General features: G+C 29.0%; 1 protein-coding gene across 1 annotated transcript; it reads left to right on the top strand.

Moving 5' to 3' along the window:
- Positions 1–4,798: 4,798 nt before the first annotated feature.
- Positions 4,799–11,750, top strand: LOC113367302 (cytosolic purine 5'-nucleotidase-like). The gene is made up of 9 exons (XM_026608917.1): positions 4,799–4,803; positions 4,919–4,992; positions 5,906–6,023; positions 6,177–6,272; positions 6,331–6,477; positions 7,873–8,149; positions 9,447–9,621; positions 10,994–11,216; positions 11,600–11,750. The coding sequence occupies exons 1-9, from the start codon at positions 4,799–4,801 to the stop codon at positions 11,748–11,750; spliced, it is 1,266 nt and encodes a 421-aa protein (XP_026464702.1).
- Positions 11,751–12,523: the final 773 nt, after the last annotated feature.

Here is a 12,523-nt window from a genome sequence, read left to right as displayed (position 1 = left end):
GACGGTATGGTTTTCGAAGCCTGTAAATATTTTAGATTTTTTTTTCAAATATTTAAATGATTTTTGTTTTTATTGACTGATTTGGGGTTGATTTTATTACGTTTTATTTTACTTGTTAGTTTATATTTCCATTGATAGTGAGTTAAGAATCGCAAAGATTCCAATTACATACAGGATTAATTATAAATACCAATAGTTTTATCGTAGTAGTTGCATTGTTTTTAAATTTGCGTCATTGATTATGATACAAAGTGGTTAATTGCATTTAATTTTGCGCTGAACTAGTAACGATAAACTTTCGTCCAGAAATTATTTACAGACCATTACTCGCACGTTGAGTTGTCTATTAATCAGCGTTTCAATCGAAGAGAAAATATGAGAATAAATAGTTTGCAAAAAGTTTATATCGTTTTATAAGGAATCTTGACCGATAATTAGAGAACGCAACGCATACTAAAATAAAGAGACTGAAAATCTGAGCAGCACAACAACAAAAAGTATATATATACTATATTACATAACTATATACTATAAGAACGATATACTGATTTATAAAACTTTAAAGTTCCATTTGTATGTATGTATTCATTACTTATACAATAATTTTTAAATTTGTTGAAAATTTTGAATGCCTTCTAACATTTTTTTAAAAATTTGAAAACATTTGATTTTTTTTTTTTAATTTTTCAAAGCAGTTACGTTTTGAAATATTATAAGACTAAAATTATAAGATTGTTAAACATATAAAACATATCTTGAAAAAAAATTTTTTTTGAGAATTTAGAAATTTTTATAAAATTTTGAATTATTTTACTTTTTTTAAAAAATGTAATCATTTGAATTATTTTAACTCCCATTGGGTAAGTTATAGTAATCGCAAAAAAATTGAAAACGGAAATTTTTGCAATCTTTACGTTTCAAAGGTTTCTGACATTTGGCATTTCTTAAAAAAATGGATTGTATGCGTCCACGACTTTGGGCGCATGGATCAACTGATTTGAATGATTCAAAAAACATTCGATTATGGGAAGACGTGATGATCAGTTTTTCGGCGAAGCCAGGTCCAGCCGTTTCGAAGATACGGGGTAGAAAGTGCCAAAAATGGTAAATCAGTTTTTGAAGTAACGGAGCGCCCGATTTCAATGATTTAGAAAACATTTTACTTGTGACGAAATTTTTGGTAAGCGGTTTCGGAGATACAGAGGAAAATGTAAATACATAAAATGATATTTGGCTTAAAATGATCATTAGACATATTGCACATCAAATTATCAGATATTTTGAACATGAGTACTAATTTTGTTACATTTTTTTGGGATCCGTACCAAGTTTTTAATTTTTAAAGTTCATTTATTCGGTTCAAACAAATTTCAAAATTTTTACAACATACTTTGAATATTAATTTTAAATTTACAATTGAGTTTATATGTATTTCATATGCGTTACTGTAATCGTAAGAAAGATATCCTCAAACGGATTCATTTCGCATCTCTTCTTAATATAAACATTTTCAAGCGTTTTGAGCAATAAGATCGTCACAGTATATTATATGAACAAATAGATATGCATGTATAGTAATTATATTTTTTTCTTTGAAAATATTTAAAATTTATTTATTTTATTTAAAAAAATATTGTAATAATAATATATATTAATATTTATTGTTTATTTCGCTTTTTGGCTCGAATATTTAATTCTGGTACGGGAAGTTCCAGCAATTTGCCTCAAGTACGTTGCCATTAACCAATAGTGGATTTTTCTTTTCAAAGCATTCGCGTAACAAAATATCGAAGCATATAAGCACCGGGTCGCAGTCTAACGGTTAAACGTTATAAATCTTGGTACGGAACTTTTAAAAATATAAACAAAATTCTACTTAATATTAAAATCTCTATAAAATTTTTGATAATTTGAGGTGCATATGCAATTTGATATGATCAAATGGGAATGGAATTTTTCAAAACTTGCTTCTCGGTATCTCTGAAACCGCAGGACCTGCCTTCCCAAAATTTAGTCAATTCTTCAGTTCAATACAAGTAAAATGTTTTTCTTTTATTCAAGTTGGTCTCTTCATTCTCTCAAAACTGAATTGCCATTTTTGCCCTGTATTTTCGAAACGACCGGACTGCTTCAGTCTTAAACTAATCAGCACTTCTCCTTATCGGTAGGAATTAAATGTTCTGTGAATTATTCGAATTGGTTGATCTGTGAAAACATCGGCAAAGAAAATTTATTCACTCATGCATACATACTACACTATATATGAACACACCACACATACATCCATTTTTTCTAAGGTATGCAAACTTGTTCAGAATTTTGAAACGTAAAGATTTGCAAAAATTTCATTTTTTTTGCGATTTTTACCCTAGGGAAGTAAAAAATTTTATACACCGTAATCAAAGATATTATTTTTTACTACGAACAATAATACTCGGGGATTCCAATATATATGTGCTAGGGCATCGAGAGAACATTGAAAATCATCCTTACTACCTCATGCAAAAATTTAGTTAATTATTTATTCATTAAAGTGATTAATGTATTTTCTATTTTATGAAGAGCAACCCGAACTATTTTGTTAATCACAGTTGCGCTTTTTTTCATTGAATCAAATATGTTTGAAAAGGATACGTGGCAAAGCACGTTAAGCATATTAAGCAAAAAATAGTACGTATAAAACATAGTGGCAACAGTTAAAATTCAATTTAAATTCTCTTAGTAAAATTGTGAATATATTTTAAAATTTTAAATACTCTCGAAAAATATCATTTAAAATTTGCATTAATCAATTTTGTTTTTTTTGTCAGTTGAATTGTTCTTTCTTAATTCATTGTGAATTTCGTTTTTGTCTAATTCTGAAGTTTCGGAATTTTGAAACCTATTCATTAAATAAGTGAATCCTTATTAATGATCAACTAGATTATTTAAGCAAATATACAATTTACATATAGTTAGTAGATATTTCATTTCTGAATAATAATTCATTGAGCATAATGATAACTATTCTTTTGCACTATATCATGAGATTTTATGAATCGATTGAATAGAACAAAGTCATTTGATTCATGATAAGAGTGAAGATCTGATTAGTTCTTGAAAAACATTGAACAAACTGCTTGTGATCTACAGGCTAAACAATTAAAATAGAAATTGGCGTATTTTTTAGAAATAAATTAATTTCATATGCAAATTTCTTTCTAATTTTAATTTATCTAATTTACTTTTTATATTTATTTTAAGCTATTTAGTAATATCACGTTTAAAAACACTTTCGGTTTTACCGCATATTTCAAAAATCTTCATATACATGGATTTAGCAGTGTGTTGATAGTCTTTTAATATCAAAAATATTGAAATCCTTTCATATTTAAAAATCCGAAATCCAATTTAAGTTTTTTAAATTATGTCTACAAGTTAGAAATTTTTAGCTATTTGATAATAAGCGTACATATTTTGATTATGATAATGATTTGATATGACTAGTTTTGTGGATTGATTCGGCGGTGTAAGTAATCCAATCTGCAATTTAATTTATAAGACTTAGCATGGAAAAATCACTCCCATTCGTAATAAAATGCAAATATTTAATTAATTATTCTCACGTGTTGTGATATTGCGTGTTCATAGATCCAATTATGAGTCAGAAGGTTAGATATCAATAATAATAAGGCTTCAAAAACATCTCGGTACATATACGAAATGTCGAATTAAATATATATATATATATATATATATACATATATATATATAAATATATATATATATATATATATCATTTTCCAGTTATGCGACTGTATTGAAGATATTTATTCATTGTCGATTTCATTTTGAACTACTCTGATTGAGAACTCATATTAATTAAATATCCTACGATAGAAATACATACATCATACTCATTTCTTATTAAGTAATTAGTTAATTTTATGTTTTCTCGGCGTTTCAAATCATTCTAAATCCAATGAGACCAAATTTGGAAAAAGAATGTGTGTGTATGAAACGATTTTTAAATTTTATTAAATTTTGAAAATTTAATGATATCATTTGGAAATCGTGTTGATTACTTTTTAATAAAGATAGGCCTGCCCGTTTCTTAGTAATTCTTATTTAAAAAAACGCCGATTTTAAGAATATTTATATGGTCTTATTGAACATACTAAATATCATCGTCGGTACGGAAGTTCCAGCAATTTGCCTTGAGACACGATGCCATACACCCCACTAGTTAAAAACGATCACATGAAAATAGATTATAATCTAATTATAATCAATCAATTCTAACAATGAAACATATACTAACATGATATTTATTTTTGCTCAGAAATTTCAATTTATAAAAATAAAATAATATGTATTTAATGTAGTAATTTTTATTAAATTTCCTAAAGTAAATATAAGTATATAGTCACGTGTATTTCAAACACTCAACACATTTAACAAACGACAAAGATAAACTATGAAATCAACATCCATTGACGAATTAAAATATTTGAAACGAATTAAAATATTTGAAAATTATTCAAGGCTTTTTTCAAGTTGTTTATACTAAAAATTTTAGCTTTTTAGGATTTATACATGCCTTCCTTCAATAACACATAGCAAGTATTAAATTCCTTGCAAAATGGTTATTGTCTAAAAATTAATTATACAATAAATCTTGAATAATTATATTAATGAAACATTGCAAATAATATTAAATATTATGCAATAAAAGCTTGAAGATCATACAATGGCTTGGGTTATACAATAAACTATTGTTAGTTTTTAATATGTCTAATGTGCAAAATTTAAAGTTTTTATGATGTAAGATAGTACATAATATATATTTATATACATACATATATATATATATATATATATATATATATATATAATAGTTCTTTATGAAATTCTTAACGATTATTAATCATTTTTGCAGGATCTTTGTCAATCGCAGTCTGCATTTAGAAAATATAAAGTTTTATGGATTTGATATGGATTATACTTTGGCAGGTAAATATTTTTTCATATTTTTCAATTGTGTTGCCCTTTTCTTTCCATTTCAAATTTCTTTGCTCCCAGGGGCTCAAATGCTTACAAATTGATAAAAAAAATCTGAAGTTTTAGCTCCTAATATTAACTTTAAGATAGTCCGCACTCCAACCATAGTTGTAAAACTGTTTTGAAAATTGGAAAATGCGTTGGCATAGTTGCATTGTATCCTTGAGGGATTATTTTGAGAGGGATAAATTAGAATCAGAAGAATAGATAAAGATTTCAAAAGTTTTAATTAAAGTCTTAAATTAAAGTTTTAGTTATAGTCTTATTAAATATCATTGCACTACACTTCTTTTCGCAACCATTTAAATCAATATGAGGAATTCAAAATCTCCTTAAAAATATCAGTTGAGAATTTAAAATATTAGGAAAATCTTATTTTTTAAGAATTTTTCTTTCATTATTATTTTATTATTTCAACATATTGCTAACATTTTACAACTTGCCTTAAGGCAAAAGCTACATATATGTTGTTAATGCCTAATATTGATACTACTAAAATATACCAATTATACAACAATACTCATTTCGTGATTTTTAAAATATTCTGATATTAGCCGTAATGCTTTAGTGAGTGATGACAAAATATGATAAAATGTGTTCATTTTAAAAATATTTGTCTTTAATCGAGATAAAACAGCTCTTGCATTTTCATCTGCACACAATTATTAAATTCAACTTGACAAACTTATATTTAATTCAATTCAATTCAATCCAAACTTATATTTTATTCAATTCAATTTAATTACCTGGTTTAATCATAACTGTACTTAATTGCATAACGCTAATTGATACAAATCATTTCATTTCACTGAATGGCGCTCTCGTAAATATTATACATTTATACAATATATTTATAATTTTGCAGAATATAAATCGCCGCAATATGAATGCCTTGGATTTAACTTGATTAAGGAACGCATGGTTAGCCTTGGCTATCCACAAGAAATAACCGAATTTGAATATGATCCATCATTTCCTGTTAGGTAAGATTAGTAAGATTAACTTAATATAATAATAATTGTTAGGTTGATTAAAGATTTTGAAGCATAATATAATATAACGCTAGTTTTGTCATGTTTAGTACATTTCGTGTAATTACCAGTAATTTTGCCTCAAATCGTATGTTGTCTTTTCAGAGGATTGTGGTTCGACACATTGTATGGTAATCTTTTAAAAGTGGATGCCTATGGTAATATTCTAGTATGTGTTCACGGATTTGAATTTTTAAAACCGTAAGTTTTTAAAATCTTATGAATTTTTTTTTCAACGACTAAATCTGTAAACTTTTAGGTCCCAAGTATATGAACTCTACCCGAATAAATTTTTACAATTAGATGAATCACGAGTATACGTATTGAACACATTATTCAATCTTCCAGAAACATATTTGCTAGCATGCCTAATTGACTATTTCACGAATTCTAAGCAATATACGAGGTAAGTTTTTATAAATAAGTTTTAAATATATAAACATTTTATATCTATTATATTCATCCTGGCCCATCATCTTCACATTTCTTTTACTATGTTACTTTCTCCAACTTTGCTTGCCTAGTCGTTGTCGTTTTTCAACCTTTCCAGAAATAAACTTTCTACTTCCTTTCAATTTGTTCTGCAACCCTTTTTTTATCTTTCATTTCGCTGAATTTAGACTACATCTCTCTATTTTCTTCAGCCTTATTGATCTTCAAGTATACTTAGTTTTACATCTGCTTTCTATTTCTCGTGTTATGAATGAAACCTTAAATTTCGACTGTATATATCGGTAACTGGAAAAGTCTTAACATCATTGACTAATGAAAATTCACTGTAGCGTATAGAAGAAGGTATCCTTATAGTTTTGAACAAGTCTAGGAAGTCACTGTTTTCGTAAAGATCAGTTATTTAGTTGTCATCAGTCTGCAGGATCAGTGGTATCGGAAGCAAATTTTTAGCCATTTCAGGCCATATATTTTTTGCGATTCATGGGTGGGCTCAAGCCCACACAGCCCACACGGTTCCGTTATTAATCACCACAAACTACCCAGAAAAACTTGAATCACCTTTCCTGGTTCTGCAGAAAATCAAATCACAGTAAATGTTCGAAAGTACAAGTTTGTTGAACGCTAGGTATCAACTAAAGCAGTCGTTAAATTTTAGCATGTGATCAAATCTTGGACTGGTCTATTTTCGTACAATAGTGCTCAATCGCAAATGTCTTTCTATTAGTAATCAATAATATTGAGGTATAATTGTAAAAAGTTGAGGTACCGCAAGTATACGGGTTCTGAGGTTGATATTTTTGACAACTGCTTTCAATTTAGTTTTTCCTAGAAATGAATTTAAATCTATACCTTTTAGTTTTATAATATTTCGCAATTTTTAAATTAATTTGATTTTATGTCAATATCTTTTTTTTTTTTTAATTTTTCGCTATATAGAAGTTGATATCGTGTACATGTGATGATGTTTTAATCAAGTTAAAATCCTACTAGTATTGGATATGTTTTGATGAAGCTAGTTTGAGAGGCTGAAATGATGACATTGGTTCTAAAGCTTTTAGAACTGCTTAATTAATTACTCTTTTTTGTTTGTTTACTTGACCTTGAAGAATTTGGAGATATTTTATGTCAATTTATTCATTCATTAGTCGTGTTTAATCATCATCTTCTCCAAACATCGACTCATGTAAGAAATTTCTCTATCACTACTTACAAATGCGCATTATTTAGTAGATAAATCGTGTTATTTTCTTTTAACGTATCGTATGGCAAACTTTTGATGCTATGTATTATATAAACTTAACTTTTATTCATTGGGTTGCATAAATCATAAAATAATATCTAATTTTAGAGAATCTACCGGTGTGAGAGCTGGTAATTTATTCATGTCGTTCAAGTCTATATTCCAAGATGTACGCGGAGCGGTGGACTGGGTGCACATTCAAGGAGATTTGAAACGTAGGACGGTCGAAAACTTAGATCAATATGTGAAAAAAGACATTCGATTACCAATGGTTTTGAGCAGGATACGAGAAAGTGGAGCCAAAGTTTTCTTATTGACAAATAGTGACTACAACTTTACAGATAGAATAATGACACATCTATTTGACTTTTCTCATGGAGCACGAGTAAGTATATTTAAATATTGTGGAATATCTTCTATATATATAAAAATAAGTCGGGTTTTCCTTCCTGACGAAATAAATCCAGAACGCACGAACCGATTTCGACAATTTTGTATACGTTGGAAAGTTCTCGGGCTCCGCAAGGTTTATAGCTAAGAAAATTAGTGGTGCATGGCATCGTGCCCTAATGCAAATTGCTGGAACTTCGTGCACCGTAATTAAAAATTCGAGTAATGACAATAATCAACAATTGTTTTAAATAATTTCAAATAGATTATCTACATATATATATAAAAATAAGTCGGGTTTTCCTTCCTGACGATATAACTCCAGAACCCACAAACCGATTTCGACAATTTTGCATTCGTTGGAAAGGTCTCGGGCTCCGCAAGGTTTATAGCTAAGAAAATTAGTTGTGCATGGCATCGTGCCTTAATGCAAGCCGCTGGAACTTCACGCACCTTATTTAAAAATTCGAGTAATGACATTAGTGAGAATTATCAGAAATATGCTTGGTTAAGTCAACGAGCAATTCTTGCCGCAAAGAATAATGATGTACACGCACTGAATTTCACCATTCAATCAAAAATTGCTGGCGATTTGGTGACATACCAATGATTTCGACTGGTCTTCCGTTTGACTTTAAACGATTGCAATTTCAGGTTCGCCTTGCGTTCGCAATAACAAGTCGCAAGGCCAATCGCTTAGTGTTTGCGGGATAAATTTCAAATAGATTATTTAGAAAATCATTGTGTTTCACATGGGTAGTTATACGTTGCCTGTTCACGAATTGGAAAACCAGCCACTTTGTTTGTGTTAACGTCAGACCAAAAAACAAAAAATGTGGTTTACCAAAGAGCACTTCAATGACACGGATAATTTGCGGATTCACTTTCATTTACTTAGATAAGTTCAACTAAAAAACACTTCATTTTTGTAATCGATTTCATCTGTTGTGTTCATCTGTTGTTCATTACTGTTGTGTAATAAAATCAATTTTTTCCCTTTCAAATATAAAACAAACAAAAAATTTCTTCATCTTTCTCACGAAACCATCTGGTGGCGAAACGGAGTTCGTCGGGTTTGCTAGTCTTAATATAAATTTGAATGCGTTTTTGCTGCAGAATTTTAGCGCAGAAACAGACATTCTTGCTTAATTAAAAATTTACATATGCCTGTGCCTAATCGAAAACAAAGTATAATTATTTAGCTAGTAATTATAGAAGCATAAGATGAATAATATCGCATATCGTTAGCTTAAACTATATAATTTTGTAACTTAATAATATTGATATTACAGCCAGATGATCCTCATCGAGACTGGAAAACTTACTTTGACGTAATAGTGGTAGATGCACACAAACCTCTTTTCTTTGGTGAAGGTACAATTTTGCGTCAGGTTGACACTCGAACAGGATCGTTAAAAGTGGGCACGCATATGGGACCATTACAACCTGGTCAAGTCTATAGCGGCGGTAAGTACTACTTTATCTCATTCTTATAAGAATGATGTGAAATAATGAAATAGTTCGGAATTGATTTGCAAAGTTGAAATTATATACTTTAACTATATAAGAAAACTTTAGGATTTTTCAATATTGTTTTCATATTTTTGAAATTCTAATAAAATCGGATATTTATTTTAATTTTTTTCTAAAATAATATTTTTGCTTTATTTTCCCCAACAACCAATCATTTCTTCACACCGTCAACTAAGGGAAGGGAATATGATTTTTGAATCATTTTAATCGAATGATCCATTCTCTCAAAAACTGCATAAATTTTCTACAGTTTTGTTCCGTACTTCCGAAAGACCTACCTTTCGAAAAAATTAACTAGCACATTTCCATCAAAACCATCAAAAGACATTTCTGCATCTCCGAAGCCGCTGGACTCGCCTTTGCAGAAATGTAGTCAGCTTTTCACTCCGTCAATACGAATCGATTGTTTTAATTATTCTAATCGGGTGTCCCGTTCTTTCAAAAATTACCATCTTTGCACTTTTTGCTCATTATTTCAGAAACGGCTGGACTTGCCGTTGTTAAAAACTAATCCGCACGTCCCCCCATCATAAATAATAAAAAAATTAAATTTTTAAAATATTTAAATCAGATAAATCTAAAATTCAATTAGTGGTGCATGGCATCGTGCTTTAAGGCAAATTGCTGGAACTTTCCGTACCGAAAATTAAAATTTTCAAAAAAGCATTATTTTTTGAAAACTTTGAGACCATTACATTTTTGAGAATTTAGAAGTTTTTAAAAAAAGTGTTTTTTAATTTTGAATTTTTTTGAAAATCTTGAATTCTTTTTAAAAACGAAGCAAACAGCGCAGCTGGCTGCGTAGCTCTTTTAGAGATGAAATATGAATGAAATATCGAAACGCGTCAGCGCCGAGTCGCAGTCTAACGGTTAAACATCAAATCAACCCATAGAAATGTGAAAAAAATGTTTACTTATTAAAATCTTTATAATTTATCTTATAATTTGATGTGAATATGTGTAATGATCTTTTTTGTCAATTTTTTGTACCATTTTATTGAATATCCCAAACATCTGGACCTGCCTTCCAAAAATTTTAGCAGTTCTTTATTTCGTCTTTTGGCTGGAACTATTCAGGACTCATCATCAGGATCATTCTTATTAAATTAATAAGTATAGGATATCATCGTTGGTAATAAATCTCAAACTCAAAACTGATAATGGTGGGATAATTCTTTAATTTTTTAATTTTTATGAAATTTACATTTGCTCATTCTGAAATAAAAATGATAGAAATATATTAATAGTTTTTAGTATATTTTAATCGTGTTTATTTAATATTATAGCAAATCTTTCATATTTGCAGGATCGAGTGATGTATTTACTGAACTTATAGGAGCTAAAGGTAAAGATGTCTTATACATAGGCGATCATATCTTTGGCGATATTTTAAAATCAAAAAAGATCCGTGGTTGGAGAACGTTTCTGGTCGTTCCTGAATTAGTTCACGAGCTACATGTTTGGACAGATAAATGTCAACTTTTTGAAGATCTTCAAAATTTAGATGTAATGCTCGGAGATGTCTACAAGTGAGTTTTAACATAGACTGGTTCTTATTTAATGACCTAATCTGTTTGAATAAAAAGAACGGGTATGGCATCAAATCAATCATCAATTATCAATTAAAACACTCAAAAATGCTATCAAAAACATATATGCTATTTTAAAAATATAAAATTTGTAGGTTTAGTAGTTATATCTGTTCCTGTATCGTGGTATAGAGAGATATTTACATCCTTTATGTCGTTCAGGTATAGGTTATTAAGTTTTTGTCTTTTGTCTTTTATGTAGTTATGAAGGCATAACTAAATTTTAATTAAAATAATAAAAAAATCATAAGAAATTTCAAATAAATAGCTAAAAAAATTCTTTATCGAACTTGTTTATTGAAATAATACATTTCCATTTTTAGAGATTTGGATTCAAGTAATAAAGAAAAACCGGACATAAGCAAACTTCGTAATTCCATAAGAGACGTTACACATAAAATGGATTTAGCATATGGCATGATGGGCTCTCTGTTTAGGTCCGGTTCACGACAGCCTTCTTCTCATCTCAAGTAAGTGAATAAATCAATTAATATTAATGTTATACTAATCAAGGAATAATATTTATCCCCCAAAAAAATTGGCAACAACATAAGAATATGTATCTGCATTTATTAATATTACTCGGTTAATAATGACTATCAAAATCAATTTTCACTCATATTATTGTGTGATAATTATTGATTTTAATTTATTTGACTTAGAAGCTTAAGGTAATGTTATGTTAACCATTTAATGTAATGTTTACGGTCGAGCTCAGTTCATTCGCGCAAAACTGGAAATTTGAAAGAACTCAGTTCGTTCATAGGAATTTTTAAACTTATCGCAACTTGTTAGACGATCGGATCACCATATGGGATTTATAAAATTTTATATATATTTTACTATATATATTAATTTAAAAAAAATGATAGTAACAAACTATTAAACAGCTATGTTTTTACTGTGCGATCAATCGTTTTGTCGAAACGTGTTATCAAAGAGACATCAGAAAGATGCACTTTTGGTGTCTTATTATAATCAAATTCTTATTTGACTTGAAATTGTTTCGTACTTTATATGTGAAATGTCTGATCACATATTGAAAACATCACTTCCACGAGAGTATTTCGAGTAATTCTCCTGCTTAACCACCCCATTGTGTACTAAATCACAAGGCACACGAAAAACCCTTTCTCAGCTATTTTGATTTCGCCTAAACAATATGGGCAATCCGGCGAGTTATCGTTCTTGAAGCGGTGAAGGTAGGCTCGAAAACAGTCGTACCCTTGTCCCTTACATCATTTGTG

Source organism: Ctenocephalides felis, unplaced genomic scaffold, assembly GCF_003426905.1.
Source record: "Ctenocephalides felis isolate EL2017-DRISC unplaced genomic scaffold, ASM342690v1 CF-g0.4_SCAFFOLD_01170, whole genome shotgun sequence".
NCBI classification, from domain to species: Eukaryota; Metazoa; Arthropoda; class Insecta; order Siphonaptera; family Pulicidae; genus Ctenocephalides; species Ctenocephalides felis.
The sequence above is the reverse complement of the archived record's forward strand: the minus strand, read 5'-3'. Positions and strand labels throughout refer to the sequence as shown.

Excerpts from the sequence above, each read along its gene's own strand:
- LOC113367302 (XM_026608917.1), top strand. Across the intron at positions 6,024-6,176 it reads GATCCATCATTTCCTGTTAG|AGGATTGTGGTTCGACACAT; the intron begins GTAAGATTAGTA and ends TTGTCTTTTCAG. Across the intron at positions 11,217-11,599 it reads ATGCTCGGAGATGTCTACAA|AGATTTGGATTCAAGTAATA; the intron begins GTGAGTTTTAAC and ends TTCCATTTTTAG.